The following is a 19308-nucleotide window of genomic DNA, read 5'->3' on the forward strand; positions in this document are numbered from 1 at the left end:
ACACCAGCAGATGATATGGCTCCCCAAACCATCACTGACTGTGAAAACTTCACACTAGACCTCAAGTAGCTTGGATTGTGTGCCTCTCCACTCTTCCTCCAGACTATGGGACCTTGATTTCCAAATTAAATGCATTATTTACTTTCCTTGTGGAGTGTGTCAGAGACTGCCTTCTGGACATCTGCCAAGTCAGCAGCCTTCCCCATGATGATAGAGCCTACTGAAACAGGCTAAGGGACCTTTTTAAATGCTTAGGAAGCCTTTGCAGGTGTTTTTTTTTTAATAAATTATTCTAATTTACTGAGATAATGAGTTTTGGGTTTTCATTGGCTGTAAGCCATAATCATCAACATTAACAGAAATAAACACTTGAAATAAATCACTCTGTTTGTAATGACCATATAATATATGAGTTTCACTTTTTGTATTACAGAACTGAAATAAACTAACTTTTTGATGATATTCTTATTTTGTGAGAAGCACCTGTATGTCCGTCATTAGTCGTTAAGGGGTTAAACATACCTCCCCCGATGTACACAAACACACAATAATCAAAAGTATTAAAAAATACATAAATTAATATTTTATACACATTCACATTCAGCTTGAAATTGAAAGAAGAGGGTTTTTTTTACATATGTTTCATTTTATTCTTTACATATCACAAAAAAGATAAAAGCAGATAGACCATACTACAACTGTGACAAGTGGCAGACTGTAAAACATCACGTACAAAACTTTTATTACAGGTGGACCTGTCACATACTGCATATCACGGTTTCAAGGTTAGCTCCAAACAATTCAACACAAGAACAAGTTTGCACTATCTATCACACTAGTGTATACCAGTAAGTACAGTAAACTTTGGAATCAAACGTGGTACAGAATGAAGCTACATCAATGGCTATGCCCAATTATGTTAATTTATGGGAAAAGGAGTGAGGAAGCTACCAATCTGGCACATATTTCATCTGCTATTCTATCCACATAACTATATCCAGCATAGATTTTGCACCATAGACGGTATATTTGCTTTAATGGTAGTTGCTCAGTATAACTGGCAGCATTATATGTACATCGCAAATGACAAAGGTACTTGTACGGCGTAAGCAGACATACACAACTGCTGAAAAGAGCCCTTTCACTACTGCTTGTAAACCAGCTAGAGAAGTAAATCGTGAATGGCTGGTAAATGGTCAATATTCGACTGTTTTTAAAGGGGATTAATTCTATTAATGCATTAACCTTCTAATCTGCAGAGTCCCATTACACACGAGGTCTGCACAGAAACATCCTGGAATGACATGTTTCTGCTGAATGACTTGATGAGAGTATTCTGCATTTGATCATTGTATCATTTAAAATATCTAAAATTAAGGAACGTAAAAGCCCTGATTCATCAAAGCAATTAAGTCAGAAGTTAGGCATCAATTGCTCTGTAAAGTCGCAAATTTTTGCACATTTGCAGAGTTTCACAAAAATCTTGAGACTTCAGGGATCTCCCACCAGTTTCGCCCAGTTATACTTAAATGGGTGGAGCTGGGGCAGGATGAGCTGAGGCGTACCTTACACCAGAAATCTTACTCTAGTATCTACGCCACTTCTAAGACGCTCCTGATTCATTAAAGAGGTGTGGGCGTCTGAATAAATTGGTTGCCTTTGACTAAAGCACTCCTGTTCATCATGACTGACGTGAAAATAGTCAGTGTTAATGAATCAGGGCCAAAATATAATGCTTTATGGTTTTATCATTCAAATATTTTCTTAGTAATATTGCATACTCTTTACTTCTTGATTACAAGCAGTCTCAGTAAAATGGAGTAAGTGGGCTTCTAATCACGTAGCAATCTTTGAAAACACTATGATCAATTAAAGCACCACCCCAGCATTTTATTCTACCATTGGAATGGTGCTACTAATCTAAGGTCATTGCCCCTAGTCTTATGCTTACCAGGCAATGTCTTGTTCTGTTATTGGCTTTGTTACGGTCGTTCTCCAGCAGTTTGTGACCTGCCAGTGTTTGCTGGGCGAGCCAGAGGTCACTTCTCAATGAAAGTCTTTGAGAGCTAGAATGAGAGCTAGAACAAGGCTCTCAAAGTCTTGCATTGCATGCTTGCGACCATTACCTCTGACTCTGGTCAGTTAGAATTTGCGTCGCAAGATGGCGGATCAGGACTGGACTGGCCCCCCAGGAACTGCTGAAGACGGCAACTGGTAAGTATACGACTAGGGTCAGGGAACTAATATTAGTGGCACCACTCCAGAGCTCAAATTATTAAAAGGCGTGGAGTGAAGCTTTAAAGTCATCTTCATAGCGAAAACAGGAACACAGGACACATGCTAACATTCCTTATACAGAATATCTAATCAAGCCTCATACCTGGTTATTGAACTGTTGGCCTAATTTCCTTGTTCTTTTTTAGTATACAAGAGCTGCAGGCTTATGTTGTGTGGGACTCTCAAGAAGACAGTAGGTGGCGCTGTGTTAGCTGTTATAGTTTGTGTATGTGCATGTAGTTCTATTTGAGACTGTATTGTATGACCTCTCTGGTTTGTTTGTGTTTCTTCCTGTGATCTTCCATGTTGATGATGAGGCAGATGATTGCTGTGAGTCCCAGGTGAGACATTTCATTCACCCACAATATCCGAATAATTGTGCTGAAGGTTGAAATCTGATACACGTTCCAGATTTATTACAGGTATACATGGTTCTTAAGTAAGATGAGTGAATTAATTACGTATGCCTTCATTTAAAACATTGGGTTCTTTTGAATTGTATTTTTACCAAATTCCAATTGTTATAAAATAAATGATGGTGCAGTTGGGTGACACATACACATGTTGATGTTTTAATTATGTGGATTAATTACTATAGTCCCTGTCCTTTCTAAGGTCACTGCACTTCCAGAGACTGATGCTGCAGCTCACTGCACAATATTAATATTTTAAATGGATTGGCATAATTTGCCAGTGATTTGAACTCTATATTTCGTGGAACATATTACATCTAATCTGCAACATTAATTTTACATCCATTTATAGGACACAATCCATTTTGTATTCATGAATTTTTCCATGATCTTCTTTCAGTGGGCGCCGGATACATTGAGTTCAGTTGCCCAGCAGAACAAGATTTAAATACGTACATGGAATTAACAATCGTCAACTCCAGCTGCTAAATATATTGAACTTGAATGAAGTATTACATTATAATTATCGTCAAGTAAACAGGAAATTACAACGCCACACCGCCTTCATCGAAAACATCACTTAGTAGTAAACAGCAAGAGAAAATCTCAGCACAGTGCAGGGGTCTGCAGCCTGCTTGTTCAGGGTCTCCATTTGTGGCACATATAGGTTGTGCAGGAATAGAAGCCAAATTCAGAAACAGCGCTACTCAGTTCATTTACATTCTAGTTATTGAGCTAAGCTGCAATACCAGGCACAACCCATATACAAGAGTGGTACTGTTTCTGGAGAGAAAATAAAACAATTTTTCTAATAGTGGGCTTCTCTTTTCAGAATTTTCTGTATCCAACATTTGTTTATTGGCCAGACTTTTAAAAATTAAGTATTTAAAGAGCATGTCTCATCAGAAAATGGCCTATTTTTAAATCAGGTTTTTGTGTTCTGTGTAATTTTTGTTGTTATCATTTTTGGCAATGTTGTTATTTTCCATTCATTCTGTATTAAAAATAAAAATGAAAAATCTTGCTATTTTCACTCTCGCTAGTGGAGCTTGAAGCATCTATTGTACATGTGCAAAGATCATTGTATAAGGACGGGTAATAGGGTTAATTACCTACTGTGACTTGTGGATCTGCTGTTATCAGAAATTATAGAAGTGTTACCTGTAATTCTAATCCTGACTCTGATGATAAGGAAACTGCTGGAAACTCTTCCTGAAATGATAGGAAGTATAAGTCTAAAAAAGCTGCAGTGGTGACAGTTCGAGTTACTGAATGCACAATTGTTATACTGAATGACCGTATAATAGCTTCATGTATAACGCATTCCAGGATTATTACTTTGCTGAATTGATTTTACTCTGTGAAAACTGAATAAAACTTAAATTTGTCATAAAAAAGTCATATGTGAAAATTGTAAGACTTCTAATTTATGTTTTTTTATTTTTTTTTTATACGAATCGGAATATGAAAAAAATAAACATTGCCTTTTATTTAATTACATTTATCGCAAAAATCTGATTTAAAATTGGGTTATATTCTGATAATACATTTCCTTAAAAAATGTACATTGCCTAGTTATTATCATATTAATTAGTGAGGAGGGATTAAATTTGCATTTTTGTCAGATGGCGGGCTGCAGATCCCGATAGAGAACTTTTAGTAAAATTAAAATTACATTCCAACATCACTGCATTCTATATCAATATACAATCATCACTGCTCATAGCGTTTTATTCCCAAGGTTTTTAAGGCCAAGATCCACTCGGCTCTATTAAATTAGAGCAATTAATATTACCACATTTCCTAAGATGGGAATAGACATTATTTTCCCTGAGTTATCAAGTAAACATCATGTGTCTAGAGTATTGCTGTATGATCCACAGATACCCTGATGTGACTGCTAACATTTTGTGATAATGCTGAATAAAAAATAAACAGAAATAAAAGCTAGAATTATTGTTTTACCATGAAATAAGAGCAATCACTGAGAATATCTGAATAAACATTACCAAAAACAACAGCTTGTTGTACTAATTTACAATGGGAATACAAAATGCAATTCAAGTCATAAACAGCAATAAGCAATGTAGTATAGTAAAAGAAGTTTGTTTCACAACCAACATATTTTAGTACAAGACATACAGTAATTATACAGTAAGTGCCAGTTTCCTTCTGCCTTACAGGAATGACCCTTTCCTAGAATTTTACTTAGGCTGAAGAAGAACCCAAGTGTCATTCTTCTAGGTAGTTACTGTGCTTGCTCAAGAGCTGAAGTAATAAGATTTTATTCCCCAAAATGTGCATAATGTATGTGTGTTGCAATAATTTGGAATATTATTTCATTGGGGTATTTTTCTCATGATGTGTTATGAGGTGGACATACAATCCAAGAATTCATGGCAGACACACTGACAAAAGCCGTATACCATTAGTATAACAAGACTGGAAGGGACAAGGCTGACAAAGACTACTCCAAGAGTTACCTTTTTTGACACCAGCAGATAAATCCCTAAAGGCAAGGAACTAAAGTAAAGTAGACCTAGCAACCAAACAAAGACACGCACAGAGGTTTGGCAGATTAAAGATGTACAGTTCCACACAGTCCAGGTTTGAGGCATTGTAACTGGGTCATACGTAGTAGGCCTGTAGAACTCTACCACCGGAGTTGCATTGAGAGATGGCGAATTTTCTCTTTGGACTTCCATGATAGTGATTACCAGACAGTTGGTAGAACTGTGAGAAGGTGTAACCAGAGTTGAAAGACGCTTTGGGGTGAGAAGCAACTCTGTTGGATTGTCTCCAGTGCACTTTCCTCTCCCACCACATGCCAGGTTAAGTAAGATGTTGTTGTCATCTGGGAGGCTACTGACTTCATCCTCAGGCAACCGTGTCTCAAACCTACAAAATGGGCATACTATGACACACTGTGGAGACTCCACACAGTCCACAAGTTTATAAAGGCATTTGGCACATACTCTGTGACAACAGCCCAAAACTTTCGGCTTTCTTTGTCTTAAATTGTAACGGTTATAACATATCTTGCACTCCAACTCATCTGAGTTCAGGTTTGGAGACTCTGAAGTATCTTCACTTAGTTGTCCAGTCATTGTGTCTTAGAATGAGTCTTTCAATAAGTAGCACAACATTAACAAAACCCATACGATGATTGTCCAAGCTTAGTGTCTACGAGCACCCACAGACTGCACCCATAGTATAAAGAGTCATAGCCAAACATTAGACGCAGGAGAGATGGATCCTTCATCACTTAGCAGTGCCTCACTCGTTGAAATTGTCTTCATTCTGTCCCATCTTTAGCTGCAGTCACATTGCTGGAATCTGCAATACAGGATTTTACATTGTTAGATTTGAGTCTAAAGCCAGGAAACTGAGCTGGATGGAAATTCTGGTCCCTTCTAGGCAGCACAATAACAGTATCACCATTGTGTTTCCTATTCAAAAAGGACTGAATGCCATGTGTACCTCTGCCAGACAGTTCTGCAATACATGGAAAACAAACAGAATGAATCATTTTAAGAATTCAACTGACCCCCAAAATTTAGATTTTAATAGTAAAATTAAATTAACAATCTGACTGGTATACAAGATGAACAAGTTGGTCATTAATAGTCCAATTTTTGTAATGCAGATAGTCCGTCTGAGGTCCGTCTGAGTATTACTTGAATTACAATGTTTCTTCACCTAAGAAGTACAGAATGGATACATAGCTACTATGAAATGGTTTATAGAGCAATCCTATAATATAGTCATGTATCACTGAAAATTAACTATCTCAGGACTTGAGATGTACAAAGCTACTAATCTCTGCCCAGACACCACAAATCTCCACCTGCAGTTTTTCCCCTCAAATGAAGTTAATGAATGTGCTTTTATATACAGAATATGATAAAAAAAAACAAGACTGTCTGCTATAAGGAATAAGGTTTCAATGAAAATTTTTAATCCTGATACTCCAGGGTCAATTCATGGGTATAAGATCCACAAGAAGATCCAGATATTTCACTGGTAATACTGTATTACTGATTTGCATGTGTAAAAAAAAATCAACAGTTCTCATAATGAACCATCTTGATAAAATGTTATGGTACTATTATGGCCATTATGAAATGGTAATACTATAATTATGTGTTCACTGTTTGGAGATGAATATAGGAGAATGTACAGCCAACTATTTGTAAATATACATTAGATGGTTAGAATATTCATTTAAAACGTAACTTCAGTAACTAAACTTTTTAAAATTAAATTTGTCATCAACTTTTGCAAAGTTATGAATCATTGTACTATAGTTCAATAGCCTGTTTTGCTTCCTTTCCCTAAAACACCATAATGAAAGTGCTGTTTTAACTGCCCAATCCATGCTCTTTTACAAGTTGCTTTGACCTGCAGCATTAGCAAAAATCAGTAGCCAGGCACTAATTCCAAACACTCTCTCTATGTAAGCATGGGAGAGGTGAACAGAGAGGCTCATACAAGGAGAGTTAGTAAATAGTGTTTTACTAAGTTTGCAGCAGTGTTTTAATGCTAGTGCTTCTTGCTAGAGCTGCAGGTCAAAGCAGCATGTAACAAAGCATGAACTTGGCAATTAAAATAGCATTTTCAGCATGGTGTTTTTGGGATAGAAAGAAGCAAAATAAGTTAATGGAGTATTTTATAAAAATTCACAACTTTGCGAAGTCTGATCAATAATTTATTGTAAATTTAGATACTCTTTTATAAAGTATGTACAGTGTTATGGGCATCTGTCACCAGTAAAGGGCAGCATCACATCCTCTGAGCAGTTAAGGAGATATATATTTACTGCATAAGGCCATGTGGCACAATGGGCCCGATTCAGCATTGCATTTTCACCATGTTTTTTGTGTGAATACCTTTCAATTAACAACTTTGTGACAAATTCATCAAACGATTTGTGCCTTTTTTCAATTTGCCCTTTGTTCTTCAGTTCTTCTTAAGATTTTTATGTCAGTGTGGCTTTTCTAGATGTTTTAGACTGATTCATGAAAGGCAACTTTTTAAAAAAGTCATACAATTTGTCAAAATTCTACTACTGTCCTCTCAGGAGTGATTTTATGAATGCCAGTTAAAAAGTACATTTTTTAGACATTTTGCAAGCCATGTGTTTTTTTATGCTAAAAAAAAATCACAAAAATGGATAATGGCAGAAAAAAAGACAATTTTGGGGCTTTGCACATAATAAAATGAATATCATGCGCCATTTGATGAAATTGCTGCAAAAAACATACCATAAGCAAAAAACACACGTTGGCACCTTAATAAGTAGCTGGTCAAAAGTATTCACATATGCAGCCATCAAAATAAGTAATAGGAAATGGTTGTCCACATACAAAATTATTGTATCACTGTGGATTTCATGCAGTGTATGCCGACATTGAAAATAACAGTTCTATCTGGGGAAAAAAACTGTTGGGTTTACTACAACAAGATAAATGTTATTATAACCTGAACCAATGAAACAAATATATTTCTTATTTTTCAACTCCATTTAGCCAATTTACATATAGTCTAGTCACTGTCATCATTATCTGTCAGCCGGTGACACAAGCATCTATGAAATGAAAATATTAAACATTTTATTGTCAAACTAATTTCTCAGAACCTGAGAACTGTTAAAGCATCAAAATGTAGAAAGCGAGCTATTGTGTGAGGACTAGGAGCAGTTTAGACTTATTAATTTCCTAAATACACAGTGTAGCTGGCTGACAGGCAAGATACTGGACAGGGTATACCGTATATCTGTCACAGAAAGTTAAGCTGGGTGAGACATTAAAACTGGGTAGTACTGGTTGGTGCAGCAGCTTGGGTGCTAAGCCATTTTATTTATGATACTTCCGGGTTGGGTTTTATTGGAGTGATAAGGAGGATTTAGTGTTGGGACCCATCACTTCCACTCTCGCTTCAGTATCGGTTTTGCTGGAGGCTTTGCTAGCTCAACTGAGAGAGGTCGCCTTATTACAGACACAGAAAAAGCTCAAGGAAAAGCTTCAGTGTGGCATAGCCTCTGGGTGGATATGATGTGTTTCTGAGGAGGATAAGTACAGCTGTTAAATGTGCAAACTTCTGAGTGGCTGGAAGGCCAAGCCCACATACATCCCTGGTAGCATGATTTAGAGATGTGTTATAATAGTTAGCGCCTTGACGGGCAAATTTTTGTTGTATTGGTTTCTTTACTGTGTGTTACTGTGTGCTACCTGTTGGCTGAAAATAAAGCCCCATATTTTCCTTATATGGACTGTGTCTGCCTATGTCACTGCCATGATGCCCTATAACACCCTAGCGCATTACAATATGGCGGAGAATGCGGGCACCAACGGTTGTTAAGGGCAACGGCATGACAAGTAAGGATTCACTGGACAGTGAGGGTTGCAGTCTGCTTGCTGTGAATCGGTGGGTTCACAAAGACTCCTGGAAGTGGGAGAAGGATTTGAGGGGAGTCAGCGGGTTCCCAAAGGTCAAAGGTTTGTCAGCCCTGGGAAGTGTCCTGGGTGCAGTTGCTGAATATGATGCAGTCACAAGTCTGCACTATGGAGGAAATGGTCAAAACTCTGGTCCAGGCCCAAGAAGGAGCCTTGGAGCAGCAGCGCCAGGCCCAGGACCCACCTAATGCTGGAACAGATGTAATTGCTGAAAGAGGTAGTTGTGGCACGTGCAGAGACAAGGCCAGCTGGGGTCCCATGTCGAGGGGTTACAGGGAGGTGGTACAATGCTTCCTGCAAGAATGACTCCAGATGATGACATGGAGCATGTAGTCTTCAACCTTTTTGCCCTGGGCCTTCCCAGTAATCTGCATTGTTGGGTCGGCCATGATGACCTCGGAGTGCAACTCGAGAGGAGTTGTTGGAGAGATTAGCCACTACGGAGGAAAATCTCATGGATGCCTTCCCCAACCTGTAACCCATAGAGAAACGCTGGCTCACGGTCAGAAATGTCCCAAGGGGGTGGAAGGGACTGCCAGGAAAAGTTGTGCCCCAGGTGGAGACTCTATGTTTAAAAAACCCAGGCTGTTTTTTTATTGGAGGTGTTGTGAGTTCCATAATGCTATTGCTCAGTGTCCATTGTACCCAAAGCCTATGGAATGTGGCACCAGTTTCTGTTTGCAACTCCCTCCTGTGTGGCCATGCCTGGATGAGAGACTGAGTCAAAAGAGTGTAAAGTCAAGCTGAATGGTTGTCCTGTCACCACTTAACTAGACTCCGGTAGTCTCATGACACTAGTCCATGACAGCATTATACAGAGTCTCCATTTGCCTCATTATAGGGAATCTTCTGTCGAGGGTTCCATCTCAAAAATGTATTTCAGAGATTTACATGAAAACCCAGTGTAAGCGCTCAGCGTAGAGCACATGATAAATGTGAGCCAAGCTGCACTGCAAAATAGGATGTACCGATACATCCAATGTCGTTAAGGGGTTAATCTTATGTGTACGGCTGAGAGGCCTGGGGTATTTCTCTCACGGAGAACATTAAATATGGTAAAAGATAATCCCAATCTCCTACATCTTTTTCCTCTACTTTTTTTAACACGTGCTTCAGCGTCTTATTGAACCTCTCAACTATTCCATCCATTTGAGGATGATATACCAAACTGCATATGTGCGCTATCTTCAGCATTTGGCATACCTCCTTCATTACCTTTGAAATGAAGGGTGTGCCTTGATCAGTAAGGATTTCCTTGGAAATCCCCATCCAAGAAAACATAAAAAATAACTCACGGGCGATACTTTTAGATGTAGTATGTGGTAAGAGAAACCACTTCAGGATTGCGTGTTTATTCTACTACGACAAAAATATACTGGTGGTCCCAAGCTGATTTTACAATTGGCCCCACCAAATCCTTCCCAATCCTCTCAAAGGGTATTTTAATGATGGGGAGAGGTACTGTGACAACTTGCGAAATGCCAAGGGTGAACCCACTGGGTCGTGGCGACGAACCTCCCCCGGGTGAGCTAACCTAATGAGGACCACTCACTATACAGGGAGCATCAGGGACAGGACCAGAGGAGACTATCACTGCGACGGCCGGTACCAAGAGATGGCCCGTAGGAGACACAAGAGGCAGAACAGGGTTAGGTGTCCTGGGGAGAGAGGACGAGACTGGAGTAAGGCAGGGAACAGGATCCAAACAGGTTGGCCAGGAAGGACCAAGCAGACTACTAGGGAGAGGTATGGGAAGGGAGCTGGAGGCTGGTGAGGACTGGAGTAGACGGGCACGCAAATCTTCCAGGTAAGGACCTTCCTGCGGCATAAGGGACCAGAGATGTGCGCGGCAGTGGCCTCAACTGCGTGGTGTGCTTGCGCATGTGACGTGATCCCGGAGCCGGCTGCGAGACTGGAAGTGAGGATACCGAGGTGTGCGTTCCCTGTCCAGAGACATGCCGGGATGCCGAGGCGAGGTAAGTATGGCAGAGCGGTGTGACAGGTACTAGTGGGCTCTGAAAATGGGTCACGGGCGCAGTTATTTGGTATCTGTGGATACCATCAGGCCTACGATCTGGTCGCGTTTGCCTTTTTTAAGTGTGCATAAAGCACGGTCGACCACAGTTTTGTCCACTTCTGGCAAGAAGGACACCACTGAACATTGGCCAGATGGAGTCCATAATAACTCTGCTGCATCATTTTAGTGAATGGATCTATCAGGGTCTTCATCTGAATCATGTCAAGTGCTCAGTGTAGCGCAAAGGATAAACGTGATCCAAAATGTTATGTTAAATATTCCCAGTAAAAGCCACAAATAAATCCACAGAAAAGCAAGTACTCACTCAGGTCAGTCGTCTGTCAATGGAAATATAGGAGGCTTTCATGTTATTGGTAGCACAACAGTTCTGGAAAAGCACTGTAGCATTTCTCCCCTCAAAAGAAATCCAGTAAATTCTGCGCTCCCAAATCCAAATGCCCCTCTTCCTTCTGAGGCCCAGTATGCCTAAACCATATTCAGCATCCACATATTTGGCATTTCTGTAGCGATGAGAGCATGAGCTGGGCATAATATACTGGTCACTACAACGTACTGGGCACCAAAATGTACAGGCACTACAAGGGCAGATTTGCAATTTTCACTAGGCATTAGGCAATATCTAGTGCAGGCGCAGCTTATTTCTGGAAAAAACATGTGTTGTTAAAATCTTCACTACATCTGTAGATAAATTCCCATAGGGATGTAATTTTCAAAAACAGGTCACTTGACCCCCTGTGACAGAGTCAGTGGTGAAGTGATAGAGGGGAGATACATGTCACTGCCCATGATGGCATCAGTGATGTAAAACCAGAGTAGTTTCCTCCATGAAAGGATGAAATGAGAGCTATGTTATGGGCTGGTTTTTGTGGACATCCATAGAGCAGGTGAGAGGGGGTCCACCATATCTCCACATACAGAGTCCTGAAAGGACCAGTGTGATGTCAAGATCATGTGATCAGTCACATGATGGAGGAGTCACAAGGTATGGGCTTAAATGGCTGAAGGCCAGAGCTTTCGGTGTTCAGTATGTGCCTGGAGAGGGAGCACTCCACGAAAAGTGTTGCTTGAACTTGTCAACCTGAACAGTGTGTGGTCTGCCAGCCGTGAGTGGGAGGAACCCCGCTCACAGTAGGGCTGTGTTTGTTCTGCCACCATTTTGTTTTGTTTTCCTGTTTTGCCCAGAGGGCTGTATTTTCTTTACTACATCTTGGTTTATGCTGCCTACAATAAATCAAATGAAGTTCTTAAAGCTGCAGTGTACTCGTGTCTACCTAGGTGTGCAGCCAAGCCAATCTACCACAGGGAATTCTGCTTTTCTGGCACTTAGGGGCTCTGTATGTAGATTTCACAAACTTTTCTACAATAATTTGTTCTACAAGAGTCAAATAGCAGCCCTTTACTCTAGAGTCTTGTAGTGTGCCTAGTAGTACTGTACAGTCATATATGGGGTATTGCACCGTTCAGCAGAAATTGTGCGACAAATTTTCTTACCATTTTAACCCATTTCCCCTTGTGAAAATGTAAAGTCTCAGGTTAGAACAAAATTTTTGTGATAAAAATTTTATTATTTTTCTTCACTGCCCAATGGTATAAAATTTTGTGACACACCCGTCCTGTCAATATGATCATTACACTCTTAGATGAATTCATTGAGAGGTGTCAATGGGGCCATTTATGGGGGTTTCTAATGTTCTGACACCTAAGGGGCTATGCCAGTGTGACATGGCACCCTCAAGCCAATCCAGCAAAGAATGAACTCCGAAATGGCGCTTCCTTCTTTCTTAGCTTTTCACTGTGTCTTAAAAGTACTTTTCAACCACATATAGGGTATTGGCATACTCAGGAGAAATTGTGTAAGAAATTGTAACATTCATTTTCTCCTGCTATTCCTTTTGAAAATTAAAAACTTGGGCAAAATCAACATTTTAGTGGAAAAATTTTAATTTTCCATTTACTTGGCCCAATGTTATACAATTCTGTGAATCACCTGAGGGTTAAAAATTCTCACTACACCCCATAGATGAATTCCTCAAGAGGTATAGTTTCCAAAATAACATCACTTGTAGGGGTGTCTGCTATTTTGGCATGTCAGGGACTGTGTAAATGCAACATTGCATCCGCAATCTATTTCAGCCAAAATTGTGCTATTATTACCCTAATAGTTTTCCACCACATATGGGGTATCAATGTTCTCATGAGAAACTGCACAACGAATTCTGTGGTCCATTTTCTCATTTACCCTTGTGAAAATAAAAAAATTTAGGTTAAAACAACACTTTTGAAGGAAAAATATATTTTTTTCATTATCACAGCTCAATGTTATAAAATTCTGTGAAGCATCTGTGGGTTCAAGGTGCCCACCACACCTCTAGATAAGTTCCTTGAGGGGTGTAATTTCCAAAATGGGGTCATTTGTAGGGGTTTTCTATTGTTTAGGTATATGCGGGACTCTGCAAACGTGGTATCCGCTATCTATTCCAGCGATTTTTGCACTACAAGAGTAAAATTGTGCTCCTTCACTTTCGAACGCTGCCATATACAAAACAGTATTTTTCCACCATGTATGAGGTATCAGTATGCTACAAAAAAATTGCACAACAAATTGCATGGTCAATATTCTCCTGTTACCATTATGAAAATGAAACATTTGGGGCTAAAGCAGCATTTTTGTGGGATGTAAAATTTTTATTTTTTTCTTGCACATTGCTGTAATTCCTGTGAAGCACCTAAAGGGTTAATACATTTCTTGAATGTGGTTTTGAGCACTTTGAGTGGTGCAGTTTTTAGAATGGTGTCACTTTTGGGTATTTTCTGTCACATGGGCCCTTCAAAGTCACTTCAAATGTGATGTGGTACCTAAAAAAATAGGATTTGTACATTTTGCTGGAAAAACGAGAAATTGCTGATTAACTTTTAACCCTTCTAATATCCTAACAATTAAAACATTTTTAAATAATGATGCATATGTAAAGTGGACACGTGGGAAATGTTACTTATTCTCTTAGATGTCTTTTGTGCAGTATAAATATTTGGTTTAGGGGCATGCAAATTCAAAGTTTGAAAACGGCAAAATTGTCTAATTTTTGGTAATGTTTTCTACATTTTCATGATTAATTGCATATCATATTGACCAAATTTACTACTAACATGAAGTATAACATGTCTCGCAAAAACACTCTCAGCATCACTAGGATACGTTGAAACATTCCAGAGTTATTACCACATAGATTAAAACTGGTCAGAATTGTAACATTTGGCCTGGTCAGGAAGGTGAAAACCAGCTTGGAGCTGAAGGGGTTAATCTTCATTTGCATAGGGGTTCTTAGACAATATTTTTTTTTTTAAATCATGTATTTTTTATTAAAGCATATGACACGCCATTAACACAGTCCGATACAATATCCAGACAAATACCGTACATTAGATACATGACCTGATAATATATTTTCATTTTACTAAACAACACCCTAGTCTTGACAGTACTTATACTTTTTATATATTTTACTCACTTATATAGCAACATCAATTCCCCAGCGCTTTACAGACATTATCAGCACTGACCACATAGGGGCTCACAATGTAGATTCCCTATCAGTATGTCTTTGGAGTGTGAGAGGAAACCAGAGAACCTAGAGGAAACCCATGCAAATACAAGGAGAACATACAAACTCCTTGCTGATGTTGTCCTTTGCGGGATTTGAATCCCGGACCCCAGTGCTGCAAGGCTGCAGTGCTAACCACTGAGCCACCATGCTGCTTTATAGTTAAAGGGGTTATCTGGGCATACAAAATTGATGACTTATCCTATGGATAGGTACTCAATATCAGAGTAGTCCGACACCTGGCACTCCCACCGATCAGATCATATTAGGTCCAACTGTGGATGGATGTAAAAAATGTATGGAGCTGCACAGCACAGCTTCGGTCAATATCTACCACCTGCTAGCCAGAAACTCGGCTCCTATTGTGGCACCCCTGAAGGTCCAGACACCACAGAGGTACTGCATCTCAGCTAGAGATGTGGTATCCCAACTCTCTGATAAGAAAGGAACATTGTACAGAACTCTAACACCTGCATCCAACACCACACTTCTCCAGTGCACCTGGGCGTACCCTAAGGGAGGATTCCCTCATCCCAGGCTGGATAGGGTTAATAGGTAGAGGGTGTCGGTGGAGGAAGGTAGGAAAGAGGGGGGAGCTAGGACACAAGGGTTGGAGAAAGGAATTGGAGCTGAGCAGACTTGAGGGTCTGCAGCTCCTGACAGGCCATAGGGAGAAGGAAGGCAAGAGGCTCCCAGAAAGCTAGAAGGGGTTCCAGGGATACGGGAAATGTGGAGGCCACCCGTGGGACCCGTATCCAGAAGTGGAGGAATCAGGCCGCAGTAGGGGACCGGCCCCCGAATTAGTAGGAAAACTTCAGGCTCCAGCTAACAATACGGAGGCTGCTCTGATTGCAGGTGCAGCTGCCACATTTGCACCTACTCACCGAAAATGTGAACACCAAGGGTCCAGGGGACAGGGAGTACTTCGGCTAACAAGACCCACATTCACTGGCTTGGGACACTGGGCGGCAACTGCAGGGCAGGAGAGGCGATAGCCAGCGCAGAAAGACGGTCAGTAGAGGCACATATATAAGAGGAGTTCTGGACAGGTGCCCGACTTGCCGGAGAGTTTCCTGGACTTCTTACCCGGAGGACACAGCACCCTGGCTGGGGGCCCGAACTGTAAGTAAAACTGTGAAAACTGCAACCTGTTGTGTCCTTCCATTTCTTTCCGGCATCACCTACTCTGCACCACTACCTGCCACTAGCAACATTGCCACCCACACCACTAACTGCCCTGGGGACCAAGCTCTACCTGTGGAGAGCTTTAACAACTCGGCTACTTTATTATCTGCCCCAGAGGACTGCACTGCAGCATCGGCTAACATCTCCGTTGCTGAGTACCACAGGTGCCATCACAAACATTTCCTTAATAGACTTTATATTTCACTATTTTGTCCCCTTTAAAAATCTCCCCTTTAATTTGGATGCCCAGGGCCAAGGACCGGGTCACTGCTGCCGTGGCAACCCCTTTAAGGACCACCGGACCCGGTATCGAGTATTCCCGCGGTCCTGGCGGGCGCTCCACTGTTGTCCTATTCCACTGTCAGATGCCACTGCTCCATTTCCCAGTTTTATACAGATTGCAATGAAGCCTTGTGGACGTCAGGGTTGCACTCCCTTCCTTCTGGGTAACATGTCCACCATCCAGACTTGAATATTAAAGTATTAGAATATGTTAATGAAGGTTCTGCTAGCCAGCGAATCACAGGGATGGCCAGCTTACCAAAGACAGGGAGCATTTGGCAGATAATGGCTGCACGTGGTGCCTTATTTAAATGCTCACAATTCTTCCTCTCATTGTGGATGCAAACTAGTGGTCTCTGTAGTGAATACCAGATCCACGGCACATAAGTGAATTGTTAGACACCTGGGCCCTCTTGAGAACTCCTAACAAAACTATCATGTGGCAGGACTGTCCATGACAACTCTTTTGCGGTTCTCGTCACAAAAAAAAGTGGTGTTAAGGACCAACAGTGCACAGAGCAGCTTGGAAACTTGCAATTGAGGAACAAATATGAGTAAATTAATGGCCTGGTGTTACAGGACCAGAGTTTTAATTGAAAAGGGTTACTTTATCACAGAGAACACCTTTTATATTGGGGTTGACAATCAACATCTACTTTTCCCTAGCGAAACTCTGAAGCTACAGTAGGTGGTAACTTTGACACCACTATGGGAAAAACAGTGTGAACCTCAATTTTTACATGCTACTTAATTGCCCATCCTTTTTTTTGGTTTAAAACCACTTAATTTCTTGTGTGGCATAAAATCTGGTACGCCATTAATCAAAAATTAGCTGCTTGTCAATGGTGCCTTACACTTTTGTCAAATTTATCACACGCCATGCATAATTTTTGTACATTTGGAACAAATCCAGCAAAGGAAAAAACACAAAAAAAGTGGCTTAACATGCCTCAGATAACACATTCCCCCACAGATTTTAGCTGTAAAACCTTGAAAGGTTTGTCTGTGAAGGGGAGATGACTAAAAAATGGATGGCTATGACCTCATTGGAATTCACAGCACACACCGTGTATGCTTTTTAACATTATGGAAATAATTGCACCAAAAATTGTTAGTAGTCAGTCTCAAACTGTGCACATGATTCAACTGGAGGTTGTACAATCCACAAGGGGTGATACAGCAGTCATGAATAATTACATTAACCTTCACAATAACCTTTTGTTTAAGTGATTTGGAAACCAGATGATTTTACTTTGTTTTACAAGACAGCATAATATATTTTATCATATAATTATAACAAATGTCTTCGGAAGAAATGGAGAAAAAGGTGTTTTTTGGAGAATAAGCAAAGTTAAAAATATTTTAATTTCTAGCATTGTAGAAAGTATTTACTCTGTAAAGCTACAATCACACAATGATTGTTCGGTGAGGTTTTAATGTTGCAGGTTTTCTGCACATATAAAGTAAATTAGGCGACTTTAATTTTTTTTCATTTTTTTACTTCTCTTTTTAACATGTGTTTTTCACTGCAGTATTGACACTGTGTTTTTTTTGCCTTTTTTTGACATGTTATGCTTTATGCAAAGCTGTTTTTGTTTTTGATACTTCCTAGTATGTGGTTTAGACAAAGATTTATTGATACAGCCATGTGCAGATTATATGCATTTCTACTATGGCTGAGTTGTGAATGTCATAACTTCAATAAACGCTTTTTGTTTGAATCAACCACTGCAGTCCGCCAGTGTCATGTCGGACGCTATTCACACTAGGGCGTCCGACAGACAACGATAATTCCACATTCGTCCACTATACACTCAGTGGCGCCGGCTAGACTTTATCCAGGTTGTCCGGGGTTAATCTAGCTGGTAATCGGGTTGGAAGCTGGGTCACGCCCGTGGCCTTTAAATAGTTATTCTGGACTTTGGGCGTCGCCGATTATAGCTTGTGTCTTGTGCCTGGTGATCTCGGTCTGGAGTGGTGGTCTAGGAGAAGAAATATCGTATCTGGTGGTGTATTATCCTTTGTCATATTTCTCCTTCCTATATTTGTATTTGTTTTGCCCTGTGCACGTTATAGTGTTTTCCTGTGTGTCTGCGGCGTGGTGCGTTTTTTAGTTTTCCCTGTCTGTGCTTTCTGTGGGGATTGGTGTGTGGTCTAATCACTGGGTGGTGGGTTGAGGTTTCAGCTTAGAACTGAAACAGGAGTCAGGGTCAGGCCTGGTGGCCCAGACAAGCACACCATCAGTGTAACTTCTGGGAGAGGGACAGACAGGGTTTTCCCTAGTCTGAGGGATATCGCATGGCCCGGGTAATCAGCTGTAGTCTACCCAGTACCCGCATGACAGCCAGTAGGTAGAAGGACCCCTTCTTGTGCACACAATGGATAATGAAATGGAGAATGGGCATTTGTATGACCGCGTTGAAGAATAAAGCTGTCTGATCACTTTTACAACACACTGCTGAAATTGAAAAATGAAGTAGAAAGCTTTCAACAAATGTCAAGTACTTATGAACAGGTACTTAGCAGTTGTTGATAGCTTTTTATTTCAATTTTTGAGAGGCAGAGTGAACCAAAAACAGCAATTCATTAATTGTTTTTATTTAGTTTTTTTATGCCATCCACTGTGTGGTAAAAGTGATCAGACAGCTTTATTCTTCAGCTTTGTCATTCAAGTGCCTATGTCATTCAAGCGCTCCATTCCATTATCCACTGGGTACAAAAAAAATCCACAGTGCGCATGAGATTTAAATAAATAAATCCCATACACTTTGCTGGAACTGAAAACTCTGCGTTTTTTGTGCATCGAAAATTCAGAGAATCAAAAACTCATCATGGGATCTTAAGTTAAAGTTACGTTCCTATGATGAGATTTGGTGTGTTTTTTACACTGCTTACGTTTGAAAACATGCAAGTAACCTAATTTATCTAATGGGTGTAGAAATGGGGCAGAAAATCTGCAACATCAAAAACTCACCAAAGGCTCATCATGGAAATATAGCCAAATACATTGGAGAACTTTGCATACGATATATAGAAATATAATTACGATAGTACAT

General features: G+C 40.2%; 1 protein-coding gene across 1 annotated transcript in view; it reads right to left on the reverse strand.

The window, feature by feature from the left end:
* Positions 1–639: 639 nt before the first annotated feature.
* Positions 640–19308, reverse strand: part of RNF182 (ring finger protein 182) — a 137619-nt gene continuing 118950 nt past the window's right edge. The window contains exon 2 of the mRNA XM_077269919.1: positions 640–6026. Within this exon, the coding sequence (XP_077126034.1) occupies positions 5057–5797 (741 nt within the window). The 5' untranslated portion in view covers positions 5798–6026 and the 3' untranslated portion in view covers positions 640–5056. The remainder of the gene's footprint in view (positions 6027–19308) is intronic.

The sequence above is a fragment of the Ranitomeya variabilis genome, chromosome 6 (assembly GCF_051348905.1).
Source record: "Ranitomeya variabilis isolate aRanVar5 chromosome 6, aRanVar5.hap1, whole genome shotgun sequence".
In the NCBI taxonomy this organism is placed as follows: Eukaryota; Metazoa; Chordata; class Amphibia; order Anura; family Dendrobatidae; genus Ranitomeya; species Ranitomeya variabilis.